Raw genomic sequence first — 19,715 nt, forward strand, 5'->3', positions numbered from 1 at the left:
AGGTGTGCAAGGTAGTAGCATTCCTCCATGCAGTCAAATGCCACCTGGAAAAACCTCAGGAAACATGCTTTGGAAAACTACTTTGGACTGGGCTGTTCTGTTCATGTTCTTTTTTCCATCATTTTGTAGTCTTAAATTAGGCAGTGGATACTTGCAGTGCTACAAGACTTCCATGAGTTCTGTCCTTCCTAATCTTAATAAAAGGTATGTTTGACATGCACAGCCATACCAAGCAGTAGTGCTGTGTTCATGCTCTCACGGGAATTCTGTTTAGCATAGGGTGATGCATTTCTTGTGGCCAAAGGAACTATCTGAAGTCTACAAGTACAATGAGAGGGAGCAGGATGTAAGGTGCCATCCACAAAAACTTTTAAAAGAAGAGCTGAGATGAAATGGGAAGCCTTCTATTTAGTACTATACTCATGTTTTAGTAATATTAAAGAATTGTGTTGTTTTAAATTGATCTAATGGCCGTCTATCTTTTCGACACTATTAATAAAGCTTAAGTTAAATCATGCAAAATGTTTACTAGTGATAGTGAAATACTGCATAATCTTTTTTTTTTTTTAATAGAAGACCATTGGATCTTCTGCATTTCAGGAGATACTGAATTAAGGTTGCATAAGCAGCTTCTAGGAACAACTTCAACCTTGTAGTCTTTCTCAGACTGGCTTCTAGTAAACAAAAGCCACAAAAACATTACTTCATGTAACAGTGGTATACAGCTATTTTTGTGATATGAAATGGACCTCTGTAATAGCACACGTCTGGACAAAATAGCAATATAGAATTGCATTTTGACAAAAAGGTGATAATGCCTCAATATTTTTGCATGAAAAAAAACCAAACACATTTTCCTATGAAAAGTACAAAATATTAAACACTCCAATGAGTATTTACAGTTTTTACATATTAAAAATAAGCTTTGCAGCTTCAAGGTAATCATTTGTTTATTGTGAGGACAGTTTCCTTTCTTGATTTTTGTGAAAGAGTGCCATCTACTGAATTGCTTGCGTTGTATCTTAGTTTTGCGTTTGTGGTGGTAATACTGAGCTAGCCTTCCATAAAACTGGCACCACTGCTTTGATAGCACTGAAATGCAAATGTGATGTGCAAAATTAGAAATTATGCTAATGTTGGAATTGTAATATTATCTGTTCTTATTCTGGGAAAAAATATTTAAAGGGTTAATGAGGTAGAAGTGAAACTGGGACTCAGCAGGCTGGACTAGCTGCTGCTCAGTTTGGAGGGAGGGAACTGAAGGATGGGCTTAGATTTGAATGAGGTTGAGATGAAATTCTAACGGTTAGTGTCTTCTGCCATGAATATCTTGTGTTTTGTGACTGAAAAATAACTGAATAAGATTTGTTTGGCAGGCAAGCGCTAGGGGAAGTATTTTAGATAATTCTGTCTTCCCCAAAATAGGGGATGAGACATGTTTCTGGACCTAACAGTTGCTTTACTGTCAGAAATTGGCATTAATTGACAATAATTGATTGGGCAGGAGTTGGCTATATTCTGTGATAACATTAAGTTATTGTTATAAGGTAATATATGTGGTTCTTTATGCTTTTGTAAGTTAAACTAAATAGGTATATAAAAATTCACTTAACATCTAGTTCAGCACATTACATTTGTTAATGCTGTTTTTGGCAATGTCTGTATGGAATATTTGGACACAGGGAAGAGAGCTAAGCATAAAATGGCCATGCCTTCAGTCGTGGCCAAGAAGCTGTGAACATAAGAAGAAAAAGCCTGGTTAATTATTAATGTTGTGATATAGCATATGCTACCAAAAGGATGGATGAGATAGGATATTTGTAATTAAAATTAAACAGTTTTAAATGGATGACAGATGAGCAGGACTTGGAAGCGTGTAACAGAATAAAAAGACTTGCTTCTGAATTTTGATAAAGGTTTTTCGAAGTATGTAATGATTTGCTAGTTTTATTCTTCCGTATATAGCCTTTCCAAAAAAAACTTCAGTGAGTTAGCAGTTACAACCCGTTTCAGTACATCTTGTGTAGTCAAAGGAACCATTATGCAAATATATTTGTAGCAATTTCCTTCTCTCTCCCCTTGTGTTCTGCCATTCTCCCTCCCTCCCATCCCACGTGAATAAATGCCAGATAAATCTCCTTTTCTTTTTTTTTTTTTGCGTTGTTAGTGCTGAAATATAGCTTTTAGGCTCAAGTAGTAGGACCTGGATGAGATTCTGTCAGAAAATAAAATGAGTAATATCAAGGAAATCCAGTAACCTGGTTGGGTTTTTGAAAATTCTGTTTAATCTAAATTGATGATTTTGCCCCTTGAATTAATGACATGCATTGTTATCTCTGAATTACATGTATGTAAAATTGTTTTTAATGACAATTCCTTTTTTTTTTTTTAAGTTGGGCTTTTGTCCTGTTTGTACTACCTAGTTTACATCTTATTCTCAAGAAAGATTGCCTCTTACTGGCAGGCATGAGAAAATTCTACCAAATACAGCTGTTACAGAAAATTTACTGGTACTTTTCAAAGCTGTTTAGGAAATGCTGTATTTTTGCCTGTTTTTGTAAGTAGCTTTGAAGTTTAAGTATTTTGACTCTTAGCTATTATTTGCTAGAAAACAAATCTGATATAACTGCTCAATATCCACCATGGATCAGTTTCTGTGCAGGCTAGTTCAATAATTGACATACAATTTTGACATAACTCAAGCTAAGGAAAAAAAAAGTTTTTTTTTTTTATGCTTTGAGATTGCTACAACTGCCTGCCTATTTTCACCCTGTCCATCTAAGACTTTTTTTTTCTAAAGATGCCATTGAATCATTTGGTTCCTGATGTTTAGAGGAGCTGAGGCTGTTTTATGAACAAGGTGAATGCTTGGGGAAGATGATTTGCATTTACGCAGGAGCCGATGTTATCGGTGACGGATTTGGAAGTTGAGAAAGCCTTGTTCCAGGGGCTTGCCTAGTCACCGGTTCAGTGGAATTTCTGCAGCTGGAGGAGCAAACAGCAGTAGTTCAGCCAATATGGCATTTGAAATAACAAGATTAAGATCTAAAAGAGCTGTTCGAATACCACACCTGTTCACAGAATCAGAATGGCTGGGGTTGAGGGGGCCTCTGGAGGTCATCTGGTCTAGCTCCCTCTGCTCAAGCAGGGCCACCTAGAGTAGATTGCCCAGGTTGCTGTCACCCTTTTTCCCCAGTAGTAATTGGACAATGGAAATTATGTTTTTTTTGTGTGGTGTTTTTTTTTTTTAGTTGGTTGGTTTCCACCCTCTGGGACACTGAACTCAGTGCATCTCAAATACTTTGTTGGACAAACATAACCCATCTGAATGTGGCTTCTTAGCCTTCAGTGTCCGTATTTAAAAAACAAACAACAAAAGAAAAACACTCAGCACTCAGTACAGTTGCTCTCAAAAATACCTAAACTTTGTACAATGCTAAGGTTCCTTGGAAATGAGAAAAACATAATGGTTTTATTTTGGTGTGTAAATGGTCTCTTTGGAGACCATAAGTGGAAGGAACTTACCTTCCTGGGTGTTTGTGGTTTTTTTGAGTGTTAGTTCTGGTTTTTTTTTGTTGTTTTTTTTTTTCCCTCTCTTCTCTCAAGGAAGGGAAGACCTTTGGAAGGTTAGCAAAAGGTTTTCCCAGCACTGAGATCCTAGTCTTTTCTACCATGAGGTGCCTTGCTTTTACTTTCATCTTTATGACTAATAGAAAGAAGCTAAATGTAGATTTTTTTCGTTGCCTGGAAGTTATTTCCTTACCGTCTAGGGACGCCTGAGTTGGTTTCCAAATACAATGTATAATGTTGACGTTTTTTCTGTCCAAGTAACTAGGTCAAACTGTATCAGCTAATTCAGCAAGTGCTATATCTGATGCACAGGCATTACGGCCAGTGTCTTCTGTCTGTATCTGGCATCTTCCTTTTCCTTATCCTGTTTCCTTGAGGTCAGTTTTCCTGCCTTCTCCACTTCTTAGCTGGCAGAAGGAGAATGCATTGCAACAGTCCAGCTGGAATTCCCATAGTCAGCTATTGCTGGTAATTTGATAATATTCCCACCTGGCAACCTTTAATCTCAGTTTTAAAGCTAATTGTACTTAGTGTGGAAATGTAGAGGACAGCACCATGGTCCTTGTAACAAAGCAGTAAACTATTCAACTTCCGTAGAGGGTGGTGGCTGTGAGGTGTGGCTGCTCTTTTCCGGAAGAAATAGTGGGAGTTAGTGGGGCCTGCATTGTGCAGACACTTGTCCTGGCTTCTCTTCGCCCTGTTGCCTTTTCTCAGGCCTGCTTGTGGCTGCAGCTCCTGTCCTTGAAACTTCTGGCTTGTACTGGGGAAATGTGCGGGAGGGTGCGGAGGCTGAGGGGCCATCACTGTCGCCAGGGGAGAACTTGGGGAGAGCTGGTGCTTGGCTGCACTTGGAGGAGAGGAGAGAGGAAAAAGTGTCTGTAGATGTGAGTTCAGCTTCTCTTCAGTGTTGAAAGAGTGTTAGTAATGTTGCGTATTTCTGTACTTTTGTAAGTCATGTGTATGAGGCAACCCTTTATTGGTTTTTGGAAGGCAGCAATGTAAGCTTTATGCTTTAAGGCTGAAGAAAATGGGACCTGCCGATTAACAAAAGCTCGCTTCTTCAGATTAGCAGTTATCCCTTGTTGTACCTTTGATGTGGTATGAAGTTTTCTCTTGGTTGTATATTCTCTGCATTTTTAAAATAAAAATACCTCTTATTTTCGGTGGAGATGGTTTTATTTCGTGGCATTTTTCTTTATTCCACAGTTGGTTGTAGTTACTGTTAGCGTGATAGGCTTTGGGGGGAACTGCAAAGAAAAAAACCTAACTACTACGGCAAAAAAGATCAAGATTGGAGTTACTTTGTTAGTACCTCTCGATAATGGAAGGATTAGATAAAACTCAAGCGGGGTCTTAATGGCACCAAATTCATCCAGAGGCATGTAGATGGTCGCAGGAAAAGAGAAATCTCATCAGTCTTCACAGTAAGTCTGCAAATTGGACGAAGACTACAATTTTGCTAAATGAAAAAATCTGAGAAGTCTTACAGCTTTCTTTTGGAGCCATACCTGAACTTAAATTTATAAAAGATCTCTGCCTTTCATAGGTGCATTTTTATTATAGTTTAATTTATTCATAATGTTTCATCATCTGCACCTTCCCTAAGCACACTCTTTGAGCAAGGTGAGTGTAACTCTTGCTGGGCCACTACTTAAGTTAGGGGTCGGAAAACTCAGAGTTGGAGAACTTAAGGGACCTGATTTTTAAAACAGAGAAGAAAATTAAGTCTATATGTGCAAGAAGTGCTGTAAATCTGGATAAAATAGTTTTAATGATTCTAGGTATGTAAGAGCGAGCTGTTTCATTTAGAGATGTGGCTGTTTGTTTTCCTCATTCAATTGCATTTTAAGCTGTAGCACTGTTTATGTAAATAACAAAAGCCCTCGTTTGTTTTTTTGCCTGATGTTGTCACTTCCATATAGGAAAGTGGATGTGAAATGTTACTGAATGTTATTTTATACTTTTGCAGGCATAAATAGTGAGATGTGCTAAAGAATAAAGACCTGCTCAGGTGAGGGGTGTGAACACAGCAAGATGCTATGCAGGCCTAAGGTTTTAGAAAGAAATTCTATAATTTTTTTTTTTTAAATGGTGATATGCTACCATATTAGGCTTGACATGTAATCTAAAACTCTCCCTAAAATGTTCTGTGACTTAATTTTATCCGGTTCATTGGTATTAAATGGACATGAAAGGTCAAAGCTAGTTTTGTAGACAGTATTGACTGTGGTACTTCCCAGCTTCTGGCATAACTCTTGCTGACTGGCCGTGTATACTGATAAACTGTTCTTGGAGGTTGTTTCTGTGAGGGTTTATATAGTAAACATGCAGGTATAATCTGTGGTGCTGTAGAGCTATATGCTACAGACTGGTGTATATAAGAATATTGTAAGCAACCTTAGTGTTTTGTACATAATTCAGAGCAGTAGTATGTATCTTCCTCTACTAGGAGATCTATTTTTCCATTAGAGTTGCCTGATGTTTAAATATTGTGTTACAGCTACAGGTGTTACAGCTACAACTTTAAGAGGTATCTGGTAATGAATTTTAAAAGCTGTTAATTCTGTATTTGTCTTGAAAATCCCAGACTATCATAACAGTGGCAAATCTGATACAGGAATATGGTCTATATCTTGTGCTGAACTATCAAAACTTTATTGCAATGTATGAACATGAAGGTGGGGATAGTTTGAAAGGTAATTTATATTATAAATGTAGTTTTGTATTTGTAACTGACTTATGCTAAGGATTGAAGTGATATAGGTACAGGTTTTGCAACTGTCTCTAGGGTCAGATGGGTCTATCATAAGTGAAGAAACACCCTGATATTCGCTAGTCTGGTTTAGAGTAAGTTGAATTAAAACCAAAAAGTAGTAAGTGAATGGACTGCTCTTCTGAGGCTTTCATATGTATTCAGGAATTAATTTTCATTCTCAGAACATAACTGCAAAAAGCAGATGTGCACTGAGTTGTTCCTATGCAGATAAATTCTAAATATTTTTTTCAAGCAGAATATTTTCCAGCATTAACACACATACTAGAAAAATGATGCTTTAGTTTTGCCTGGATTAAAGATATATATAGATATAGATAAAAACGTGCAAGTTTAGGTCTGAAACATGTTAGGCAAAAACACCTTTTGGAACTCTTGCTACAAATCAAAGTCAAGTTGGTGTCCTTATACAATGTTATATTTGTGTGATAATGTGCTTCTCTAAGGTATGATCTGTGCCTCCAGCAGTCAGGAAAATGAACACTGATGTTAGGACATGAGTACCTTATCTCTTCCTTCTCTTAGCTATGGCTTTTGTCTTTTGCTTGCTTTTTCATAAAACATGCATTGGGAGACAGAAATGCTAGTGTTTGTCAGGGTTAACTTCCTAATGGCATTCAGGAGCACAGAACCAATAATCACAGCTACGGCTGAGAAGCTCTTAATCGAACTTACTTGCTCCTATTTGGAATTAGGGACAAAACAGGAACAGTAGGAAGAAATGTGTGGAAATGAAGGAGGAAGGATTGGTATTTGATTTAAAAAAAAAAAAAAAAAAAAGAAAACTGCTCTGAGCAGACTATTTCCTCCTGAGCAACCCTAGTTCTTTGGCAGAGAATTTTTCCTGTCTGCAGCATGAAAATGCTTTGCCCGTCTTGTCATTATCCATTATAATCATTGTCTGTTTCAAGGACTACTACGTGGTAGACGCTCACTGCTTAGTACAGTGAGCTCTCTTGCCTTAAGCATTCATACGCAGCAGCTATAGAGGAACTGGACAAACTGCACTCCCTGGAATACTGTGTGTTTTGTGTGGTTGGTTGGGAAATGCTTAACATGGAAAGGGTATTTTAACAGCCATGTGTTTTTACAGGCATTTGGATAACACCCTCCTTACTATGCTTTAACTTTTGGTTAGCCCTGAAGTGGTCAGGCAGTTGGACAAGATGATCCCTGAAGGTCCCTTCTAGCTAAACTATTCTGTTCTCCTTCCACAGTCAGTATTTAAGTGACGTGCTTTTTCAACTCAGAATACCCCACAAAACTGGGAGGCTTTGCATTGCTTTAGAAAAGAAGATTAATGCTGATTAGGAGAATGATAATAATTTGAGACGAGAAGAATAAATTTAGCTCCCAGGTGAAAAAGTGAAGGCTACATAATCCTTGGTTAGAGGAACTAAATGGACGGGCTACAAGCACTGTTTGCACTTTTATTTTTTGATAAACATAAGCAGGGTAAAAGAGATCAAACTCTGTTTTCAGATCTGTTCATGAGGCTTCCACTAACTTGTCAAAAAGCAGAAACTTCCTCTGTACGATTAAAATTTGCATAAACTTACTTACATGCTGCGAATGTACTGATTTCTGGAGAGGGAACTGGTTGAGATGTCCTGCAAAATGCTAAAGGATTGTTGGTCAAAAGTTCAAGTATTCTTAACTAGTGAATACAAATTTCAATATTATAATAGTGCTTCTAGAAAATACTTGCAGCAGAAATTGCTTGAGGCGAACATTTGAAGGATAGAGCTTGTGAAGGTTGGAGTAACTTGAAGAATCTGTGGGTTTCTCTGGATCATACTCTTGTACTCTGGGTCATACTCTTGTTTTGAGGCAAGGTAGCTATAAAGTCTCAATTCCTTCACCACCCACAATTTATTTGGAACAAGTGTTACATATTTAATTTGGAAGCTGATGTTCAATGGAGGTGTTGGGAAATCTTTTTTTTGTTAGAAAACTGTGTCAGTGCAAATAAATAATTGACAAGTCATAAAATTCAGTTCCTGTAAACATCTGAATTTCACTTTCAGAAATGGCTTTGACTATTTCTACAAGAAATTGTCAATTCAAGTGAATGCAGAAGCATGAGCAAGGCAGAAGTAAATCAACTAATCGACTCTGAAATTTCTGTTATTGTGGGGATTTTTCTTCTTGCCTGGCAATCTGTAAAAGTACTGCTGCTATATTAAAAGTATTCTGAGTTTGTGAAGGAAGGTATTGGGGGGGTGGGGAACATGGATTTTAAGCTTTTTATTTACATTTTTTAAGAGCTATGAAATGGTAGTGGAGTATGGAACTGGCTGATGATTTCTTTGTACAGGAAACATACTGATAAGAATGTAAAATACAAGGGGAAAAAACAGGTGAAGCAAGCTGGCTCTTTAAGCCCTTCCACTCCAGAACAAAATTAAATTACTAATTCTGTTCAGGGAAGAAAGCTGGAATTAAGTTTGGATTATTCAACATCTGTTTAGTATATCTCTTATCACTTGGCTGGATGTTATACAGATTCATTAAGCTAAGAGAAGAAAGTGGTTGAAGTAGAAAAGGTAAAACACTGAGAGGTGTGTTGAAGCAGACTTGTTTCTACTGTAGTTCTGCTTGCATTGTATCTTGTTGTTTAGAAGCTGAGTGGGAGATGTGTGTTTGAGTTTTAATTTGCATGAAACTTAGTAGTTACTTCAGCCTTTCCACTTTCACTGGTGTGAATGTATATTTTAGTTTATATATATATATATAAATATTTGTGGGGTGTGGGTGTTGAATTATACATTATTGTGGTGGTTTTACCCTGCTACACAGCTGAGCTGCACCACAGCCACTCTCTCAATCCTGCTCCTCAAAGGAAAAAGCAGAAAAAATACGGTGGAAAGGGCTCAAAGGTTGAGATCACTCAACAATTATCATCATGGGCAAAACAGACTCAGCATAGGGAGATTAATATAATGTAGTGCCTATCACTAGTGGACTAGAACACTGAGAAACTAAAAGCAAACTAAAAACACCTTCCATCCTCTTCTGCCTCCTCCCTTGAGAGGCACAGAGGAACAAGGAATGGGGGCTGCGGTCAGTCCCTGAGGCTTCATCTCCGCCGCTCCCTCACAGTCCCTCCCTGCCCCTGCTCCCCGTGGGGTCCCTCCCACGGGATGCCGTCCTGCCCGAACTGAGCCTGCGGGGGCTGCCCACAGGCAGCAGCTCTTCAAGCACTGCTCCCACACGGCTCCGTACCACGGGGTCCATCCCCCAGGAGCAAACTGCTCCAGCACGGGTCCCCCACGGGCGGCAGCTCCCCCCAGACCCCCTGCTCCTGCGTGGGCTCCTCTCCACGGGCTGCAGCTCCGGCCCGGGGCCTGCTCCTGCGGGGGCTCTCCATGGGCCGCAGCCTCCTCCAGGCCACATCCACCTGCTCCACCGGGGGCTCCTCCACGGGGGGGCTGCAGCGTGGAGATCTGCTCCGTGTGGGACCCGTGGGCTGCAGGGGGACAGCCTGCTCCACCAGGGGCCTCTCCACAGGCCGCAGGGGAACTGCTGCTGTGTGCCTGGAGCTCCTCCTGCCCTCCTGCTGCACTGACCTTGGGGTCTGCAGGGCTGGTTCTCACTCCTCTCTCTCCCAGCTGCTGTTGTGCAGCAGGTTTTATTCCCTTTCTCAAATCTGTTTTCGCAGAGGCACAACCAGCATCACTTACTGGCTTGGCTCTGGCAGCAGTGGGTCCTCTTTTGGAGCTGGCCCTTATCTGACACGGGCCAGCTGCTGGACTCTTCTCACAGAGGCCACTCCTGCAGTCCCCCTGTTATCAAGCCCTTGCCATGTAAACCCAATACAATTATATATATAATGATATATGCAGTACATACTTTTTTAAAGGGTATATATATACACTTTTGTTGTGATCAACAATTTTTCAGTAAACAGAAAGCTTGAAGAATGGGTGAGAATTGTAATGTTTTATTAGCTTTTACTGTGTACTGAGAGAACAAATTGTACGTTATTTTCCCTGATTTGCATGTGTCTTCGAAATGGTTTCCATTCTTTCCAAGATGCCTGTTTAAAACAGGAGGTGTTCAGCTCTTTGGCAAATTATTCTCTGTGAACCCTGTTTGTACTGTAATGATGGTATACTGACTGTTTCACATAATTCATTTGGACTTGTGTTATTTCTGTTCCCTCTCCTAGAGGTTGGAGAATTTCCTTAATTTCATGACAGAAGAAAGAGGATAACCAAACTGGAAATACAGTCTTTGCAACTAATAAATTAGTCTAGTTTTGAGATAAGGAAGAATCTATGTTGTTACCTCTTCAATTTGATATTCATTATAAAAGTAGAGGACTGATTTATGTGTAGGAGTAAAAATGAGCACACTTTTGTTATCTCATAGTTGGTATGCATCCAGGAAATCTTGATACAGAGATCCTGGAAATTTACATTTATACATAATTTACCATTGACTCCTCCATATTTTGGCTACTGATCTTTTTATCTCTGTCATAGCACATTTTCTTTTAATATGCCTTGCATTATTCAGCTCTTCTTTCATCTGTAAGTAGCATCTAAAAATGAGAGAAAGCTCCTCCTTTAGCACTTAAAAAAAAAAAAAATAGATCATTTGATTGTGATGTTTATTTAAATAAACTTTATTTTATACTAGTCCTGATATTTAACACTACTAAAATAACTGCTTCATCATCCTCCAGTGTGTTCTTGTTGACAAGGGATCCTTTAAATAAATATGGTAAGTTTAGCAGTTATACATAATTTTCTTACTTCATGGGGATAAATAAAATGGGCCTTTCAACTGTTGTTACTCTGTTTATGAATTTTTTTTGGTGATCATTAAGGTCTATGTGGTTAAGTATTTTGAGTGCACTTGCTAGAAGCAGGGTATTAGCCTGCTTGAGCACGATATTAGTGATGTTGATAACGTTTTTCTTTTTCCTACATTTGCATACAACAATTATTCCTTAACAGTACCAATTTCAGCTTCGGTCGCCCAGGAGTGGAATGTTACTGCCAGCATGACAGTGGAGCTGCAATAATCCAGCTTCAGTTTCTGATTAACGAGGTTAGTAAAATGATTTTTATATTCCATAATTTTGAGAAGATACAACGTATGTTTTCTTCAACTTCTCATTAAGCAAACATCAAAATACAAATACTATTCACACTTAGAATCATTTTTGTTAAACAGTGATAACAATTAAGGTACCTTTATTTAATCACATAAATTGCTAGACTAACTGCTGAAACTGGCTTTGTCTCTAGAGTGCTCCTGCTATAGGCAAGAACTGTTTTGCTGGGAATATTTATTCATGTAATTGAATGTTGCATGTTATCCCTTACAGTAGTAAAGTATGCTTTTAATAGTGCCAACAGTTTCAGTGGGTTGTTAATTTTATTTTGATAGCTACTATTTCAGATGTGAGCTGAGCAAAGATCCCTAATCGGATCCCTCAGTAATTTCGGATGTTTTTTCTAGAGATATTGCAGCTGAGACCCGACAGTGACGCTGTTCTCAAACTAGCTATGGCCAGATTTCTAGAGGGATTTCTAGCTCAGAGGAGTGCTGAAATTAAGTATCACTAACTTTGTTGGTGCATAGGTATTAGCCACTGAGTTCATTGCTTAATTTCTCTGCAAATTGTATGCATGAGGAAACTGATGTGCTCACACCAGAAAAAGCTGTTTCTTCCCGTTACCCCTCAGTATAGCACTGAACCCAATGTGAGCGAGCTCAATGTCATGATCAAATCAGTTACACTGTTACTACTGTTTGAAACTTACCTGCTCTATGATGCTGACATGCATGCTTGTAAATATTTTTTTAATACTGGTAGAAAATATTACATATTTCCTCCATGATGTTGTTAATACTAGGTTTCTAGAAATAAAGTTTTACTCAACTTATTTCTAATAGGGAGCTCTTGTGAGTGCCTTGGCTGATGATACCTTACACTTGTGGAACTTACGTCAGAAGAGACCTGCTATACTTCATTCACTCAAGTTTAACCGAGAACGGTAGGAATTGGATTATTTTTGCTTTGCACATTACCATCACACTGTGTAAATGGGAGATTGGATTTATTAAAGCAGTACAACTAATAAATTGTTAAAAATTGAAACTGGATTTACTTTGCAATTAACTTGCAGGTGGTTAGGGTCTAAATTGCTTATGAGTAGACACACCATATGTCTGCTAAACTGAGATGACCTCTATTATTTTGAGTATTGCTTTGCTGAACAACAATATTCCTGTCATTAAAAAGTGGAGGGAAAGAAGACTTTTAGTTTGTCTCCAAAGGAATTTTTGGAACAAAAGTATTTGTATGTACTAACAAGGCAACAGGAAAACTAGCTCCATTTTTGAAGGCTTACTGAGATATATTTCTGTCTTTTTTTCTTCAAGTTTTTTAGGAAGTAGTTTTTCTCTTGCCAGATTAGGTACAGTCTCAATTGGAATGTTATGCGTACTTTTGAGCCACGTGTTTCTGAACTGGACTTCTTGGAGAGCTGAGAGGAGCCTAGCAAGAACACAATAGTCTGTGACCTGTACTTCTGTTGAATAGGGCGGGAAGCTTTGTTGAATAGGGCAGGCTTTAAGTAATAGGTAGAACGAAACAGGAAGATTTAAATACTTGTATGAAACCTTTTGATGTAATGTCATACGAAGTGCTACAGTAGACTGTTGGGTGGATTATGGAGTAACCTTGTAGTTTTAAAGAGCAGATGATAAACAGATTTGTCAGGAATGACATAGAAGCAGATTATTGTTTTTCTGGGATAGAGGATTAAGTGATTCCCAAGTCCCTTTTGAGGTTGTTTTTGTGATCACAATGCATAAATACTACGCACAAAATGGAAAGCTCTGTTTACAGAGCAAAATTCTCCACCCCAAGGAGGTGTCAGTTCCTTTATGCAGTATAAAAGTCAAATAGGGAGGAATGAAATTTGTCTCTAGTTTAAGGAGTGTTGTCTGGCTATGAGATAAAGTGGAATATCCAACCCAAATTTTCTCTGTCCTCTTTCCCCTTGTTCTTAAATGACTTTTCTCCTACCTGTAGCACCTAGTTAAGTGTAAGTATAAAATTTGGCTTTGCCGTCTGAAACAAAGCATTGGATATCAGCTTGTAACTAATGCTTTAAAATGCGTGTCGGAGGAGGTGATTCCGATTGTGTGTAAATCTATTGGAAGCTGGTTTAGAGTCTTAGGTGTACAGATAGTTTAGTTTCAACAGTGGAAGTTTTAAACTGTCGTTTTGTTCTAAATGTGGTATTCTCACAAGCAAAACCTGTCATAGTTAGTTGAACTTCGTGTTACCAGAATGGGGTCAGGGAAAAGTCTAGGTAACTTACATCTCTTCAGTAGTAGTAATAATTATTAATTTTTGGGCAGGCTACTGATTTTCCAAAAAAAAAAAGCTGTGCCTTCCTGAAATATGTAGTGAGAGCATCAGAAAAAAATATGTAGTGAGAGCATCATAATTATCAAGAGAGGTGAAGGTAAAGTTTCTGAGACAAGGGTTATTCTTGTAGTAATTTTAATCTTAAAGTATCCATCATTATAACTTACAGAAGTAGCCAGAACACTTAAGGTCCCAGCGCCACCAATGGCATTGTCACACGCCATTTATTAACAGTCATGCTGGATGACTGTTACGTATGTTTTCAAATAGCTTTCTTTTGGCTAATTCATAAGATAAAGCTTTATTTTATAAAGTGCAATCTCATTACAAGGGAGTTACTTTGATTCTGAACTTTAGAAAATTGCAAATTCATTGCTGAATAATTCTATTTAGTTGGTTTTAGTAACTTAGAGCTGTTAGTGTTATTACAACTCCTAATAGGTTTGATATGTTATGTGAATTTGAAGTAGCTGACTTTGTTTGGGTCAGTTTTATGTTGTGTATTAGCTACAAAGTTAATTAAGAGGAGCGTTCATGAAAAAAACTGAACACTCAAATTAGCAAGTGCGAAGATGTTAGGTACCTAATTAATAAAACGTTTTTAAATAATTTATGATTTGGGGTTAAGATTTTCTCATAAGGATAATTAACTTCTCAACCATTAATTATTAAAATATTAAATATTAAAACTGAGCCTTATAGTAATGTTTTCCAATGATGCTTCACTTTGCCAGCTTGCACTTTGTAGGGTTTTTCAGTATCTTGGAAATTGGTTTGGGTAAAAGAAAATAAATGAATGGAAAAATGTCCTTGGAGGAGAAATCAAGTCAAATCTTACTAAATGACTGAATCAATTCCTCTGGTTATATCAGTATTTGTTTTAGAACTCTAGATGCAAAGGCTTAAAATTATGTGCCTGATTGGAAGTACCTGGAAGTGTGTTGACATTGCAGAAAAGCAGTATTTGTATCCTACTTAAGAGTTGAGCTCAGTATGTCAAGGGGCAGGTTTTCTCCAGATTCTGTTTTCAAATCGGATTTTGATATGTAGGGATTTGATGTGAATTATAAAGTTGTTTGTAGCATAAAGTAACTGAAACAGTTCATGCTACCCAGATTAAAAGATACAATTTGAAACCTATTCTTAAACCTTTTAAAAAAGGAGGAGGGGGAGAAAAAAGGTAGGGGTGCAGTGCATTATTGAATTCTTTATTCCCCTGGTATAGCCTTTTACCAGCTTTGGTTAATTCCCTGGTTTCAGCTGTATACATGAATGAGCTCAGAGCTTTACGATGTTATTTCCAGAACTTGTATTTCTCACCTGTTGGTGATGTAGTTTGACTAGCATTATTTCAGGCCTGTTTTGAGCAGAAGTCAAACAAGGAAACAAAAATGGACACATCTTGTTTATAAATTCTTGTGTTAAGTAGTTTTGATACCAAAAAAAAAAAAAACACACCACCACCTTAGGTGTTAAATTACCTGTAAACCAATTCAGAATGCAGCCTCTACTATGTGACTGGGAAGTGTTCTGGATCCTTGCTTTTCTGCTCATGAATTTTAAGAATGGAGATTAAGAGTTTTACATGAGTGTTACCCATTACAGACTTGATTCTTAGCAGTGGAAAATGTCGTCATTGGGTAACTTGCAGCTTTTTAGTTTTGAACAAAATGTATCTTTAAAAGTAGTGGCCAGGGGTCTTTAAAGACTCTGCTTTCTGTTGAATCTGTAAATGAGTTGAGTATCTGTAAGTAAGAATTTGGCCATTTAATAAAATCATAGCTGCCTATTGTATCAGTGGTGGTGAGTAATTTGAAACAAGTCTTTTTTGACCTGGTGACTGATGAACTTGTTAATGTATAACAAATTAAAAAAATGGCAGATATCAGAAATACAGTACAAAACAAGCTAGTTTTGCAAGTTTTCTAGCCTTTTGTTCTTGTCACATTTGTGTGGGTTTTACAGCTGCTCCATATTCTAGTTACTAAACAAAAGTTAGAAGATATTAAACCAATATAATGGTGAGCTTGGCCACTGTTCCTTGACTGTGGGAAGGAGGAAGAGGGGCAGTGTGTAGGGGCCAGAAGAAAATGCATAATGGTGCTTACGTGAAGGGGGGGTGGGTTGCTTGCGTTAGGATCTCCTCGTGAAATACACGATTCAGAGTGTGAACTTACTAGTATCCTAGATTTTGGTGCATTGCTAAGATTTTTTTCAGTGAATGGCAATAGTTTTTGTCATCTACGTACCTGTATAAACTTGAAAATATGCCAGCTTAATGTAGAACATGAAAAATTTGTTTTATAATCTGACTTGCATCTTTCCTGAGCTGCCTGTGATTCCATGCCTTAATGCAGAAACAAATGTTCTACTTGCTTTGTGGCTTAGCGTAAAGACAAGAACCAAAATCATAGCATAAAAATAGAACCAAATGTTTAGTGTACCAGTGCTTTGCATATTGATCATTGAATGCATTGATAGCAGTTTAATTTTTAATATGTCAACTTCTGTGCTGTAGGATTTTAGTCTTTCTCGGCATGAAACTGCACAATTTGGAGTTAGCAAAGTGTTTTAAGTATTGCTGCCTTTGTACCCTGCTGTAAACAGCCACTTCACGTTTGTATTTTAAATACAAACTCTGCAGTGTGTGTGAAAAATCCCACTTGTATTTACTCTTTACTAAGAGATAGGATTTTGGACTTTTATTATGACACATACCTCACCTTGTTAGAAACTGTAAATTTGTACTCAGGCCATGCATTAGTTGAAAGGATTTCTCTCTCCTTCCACCTCACTGAATTTATAAACTGACCAATTCTGCCACTTTGTGGATAGCAGGAGGACATACAGGATTATTTTTTTTTTGCCTTTGAGAAGAGATGATAGATTTTTTTCCCCCTTTTCTCTGTGTTAATATCAGTTGCACTTCCACCATTTATTTGGGGGGCTGTTTTTTCCCCCCACCTTGCCCTATATGCTTTGGGGTAGGATTATAGTATAACTGACGGAAAGATACACATCCATACAATGCTTCTGAGAAGTTGAATATTTGGACTCTTTCTGAGTTAATAATATACTGAGTACAGATCTGACATATGACACATAGCTAAGTTTTTCACCCTTTTTCTAAAACTGGCTTATTTTTCAAGATCAAAATGAAATGATCATCTGTTTTTATGATTTCATATAAGACCGTTTTTTCCTGTTGGGCTCAAAAAATGTTACTTAATGGTGATCCACTGGAGGACATACTTAGCAGCTCCAGCTTGTTTCAAGACATTAGTAAGGGAAAAGGAGCTCTTCAGCTGTCTGGGTTTGCTGCAGGTCTGAATGTCTTATTCGTGCAAGATCAGATTCCTTTGAAAAATGTTTTCTGGAGGCCATGCAGTGCACTTTCTATCCCATGTGTAGGTGCTGTTGATGGAGCTACAATTGTGTGTTTTCTCCTGCTGCCTTTGGCATTGAGGCCGAACTGAAATAGTGAGTCCTATTACTCTGAGACTTCAGGTTTCTATGAGACAGTTTTTAAAACCTGTCTCCACTGTCCAATTACCGTTTTTCCCTGTACACCAATGATTTTTTACAGTGCTGTGTGCCACGTAATGACCAACTGCCACGTTCCTGGGTGGAATTCAAGCTCTAGTCTTTCTGCCCTGCCTGCCTGGCAGACTTTTCCTCATCAGTGATGAGCATAGCTCTTCTTTCTCCAATGGGAAATTTACATCTCCAATGTGGCTGTTTTATAAATCCTCATATGTAACTTCCAAGAATAAATGTTTAGCCTGAACTGCTTGTGTTATAGCAAGCTACCTGACTGTCTTCTGATGCCAAACGTGGTGGTTATTCCTTGAGTAACATAAGAACTCTAAAAGTGAGCCTCTATCTGGAATGATGTATAAAAGGCCTTAATGTTGGTCACATCAGTCATGGCATTCTCCCATTTTATTATTGTTCTCGGATCTTGCTTCCCCATTACCACATTTTGACATCACTAGTGTACAGAAGAAGTCAGATACTGAGTGTAGGTTCTCAGCTGACAGCAGAGCCAGGTGTTCAAGTGATCATATTTGGAGAAGAATCATTGAGAGTACTCTTATGGGATGTTTGGGCCAGTTTCTATGATGTACTACCTTTACCAACACGGCCTTTTTAGGGAAAATTTTGGGGGGCATTGAAGAACAATTCTTCCTCTGCCTGTGCTTCCTGCCCCTTCAGGCCTTTTTCATACAAGTAAGTATGTAAAACCTATTGCATTTAACAAATCCGGAAATAACCCCTTTGCAGAAGTATGGGAAAAATCACAGCTACTGCTTGGTTCCATCTGAATGTCACTGTGACAATGGCTCTTCATTTTGTGCCCATTAAATACTTGTCACAGGGACCACAGACATGGAGTCTAGTCTAGTATACAACTTAAACATTTCAGTTTAGGAATTTTGTGCTGACTATCCCGTGTATGAAAGCTTGGAGAGAGATGTATGCAGAAGGCAACTTTGATAGCTTACTGCTTTTCTTAGAAAAAAATATTTTGCATATACACTGATTTGAGCAGCTAATGTAATTGCACAAACTGAAGACTTACAATGATAGTGTGAGGTTCTAGAAATAGTTTGTGTCTTAAAAATAAAACCTGTTATCAGCATTTGACATTCATCAAAGTATTTGTCACTGTGCTTTGTTAAAGTAGTGGAAAATTCTGAAGAACATAATACTTCATAATGCAGCAGACTAAGGAAAGGTAACGATTAATTTAGAAGGATGTTTGTCATAATAATACACTCAAGTGTCTTTTTTTTACTTACTAGTTCCCTTAAGTCGAAGAATTAGGCTGTTGGCATATTAATTTAATAAACTCTATTCTTTGAGATTTCCATAATTAAATTCCTCTAGGGAATACTGTAATTTGCTATAATTATTTATATATGTTGTGACACAACCACAATCAAAATTTTAACTAATTTTGACATTGTTAGAAAAGACATGGTCTTCAGTTACGAGAAAATCTTTTCAGTGGGTTTCCAAATGGCTGCGTAAAGATTCCTGTCACTGCTAATGCTCTCCCATAAGCAACAACACAAATTACATTCTAAGTGCAGTAGAAATAAAAAAACATTTTGTGAGGGTTGGGGTTTTTCTTTTATCAATATTTTCTACTGTTAGTGTAACACTGTATTCTGTATATAACTGTTTTCTTGAGAACTACGGGTTAAGCTCTGATAAATACATTTCACAGGAAAGCTTCTTCTTGGGTTCTGTTAGCTTGTTGCGGAGGGAGGTTGAGAGCATGTGCAGTAGCTTTGTGAATGTGTATGTAGTGAGGAAGAAGAATTAATGCTTATGGAAAAGTACGGGTATGTTAGAATTTGGCGCTATGCTGACTGTTTTGGGCTTGCATAACAGTACCTCATCTAGGCAGTGATGGTAGCATATATTAAAATCATTGTAAATCTCACATTGGAAAAAACCCTTTAAAGCATTGTTTTCTTCTGTAAAGGGATTCAAAATATTTGGAATAAAGTGCTGTGCACAATACTTGCATTATCGCAAAAGTTCCGTCAGCTTCACAGAATGTGTTAGATGAGGTAGCAGATATTCCTTAAGGGGTAGCATGATAAATTTGTTGTGCCATGAACGAACTGCTTGCAAAAGGCTGCTTTCAGTCATCACTTGCTCACGCAGTCCCATTTTTAAGCTGTCCCTTTGGATGCCCAAAACTGGTCTATTTTTTTTATGGATGCCTTTCTCATGGTATTTTTTGGTCAGAATGGTTTGATACAGGAAAGAATGTGTACTGCTCTTGACTGTTATTAGCCAGTTGGAATTTGTGTTCAAGAAAGGCTTGCAAAGAAATTTTACTTTGGTTCAGTGCATCTGTAGTGCTTTTAATCTCTGCCCAACCACTGGTTCTTTTCTACATTAGTGTATGTATCCCTTTGTGGGTAAGGAGAGAACGGGAATAATGCCTGAGTTTTGGAA

General features: G+C 37.9%; 1 protein-coding gene across 9 annotated transcripts in view; it reads left to right on the top strand.

Moving 5' to 3' along the window:
• Positions 1–19,715, top strand: part of STXBP5 (syntaxin binding protein 5) — a 113,894-nt gene that overhangs the window by 20,934 nt on the left and 73,245 nt on the right. For all 9 annotated transcript variants that reach the window (XM_066994176.1, XM_048067772.2, XM_048067774.2 and 6 more), the window contains 2 exons: positions 11,320–11,401; positions 12,254–12,354. In XM_066994176.1, the coding sequence (XP_066850277.1) occupies positions 11,320–11,401; positions 12,254–12,354 (183 nt within the window). The remainder of the gene's footprint in view (positions 1–11,319; positions 11,402–12,253; positions 12,355–19,715) is intronic.

This window comes from Anser cygnoides, chromosome 3 (assembly GCF_040182565.1).
Source record: "Anser cygnoides isolate HZ-2024a breed goose chromosome 3, Taihu_goose_T2T_genome, whole genome shotgun sequence".
Classification (NCBI taxonomy): Eukaryota; Metazoa; Chordata; class Aves; order Anseriformes; family Anatidae; genus Anser; species Anser cygnoides.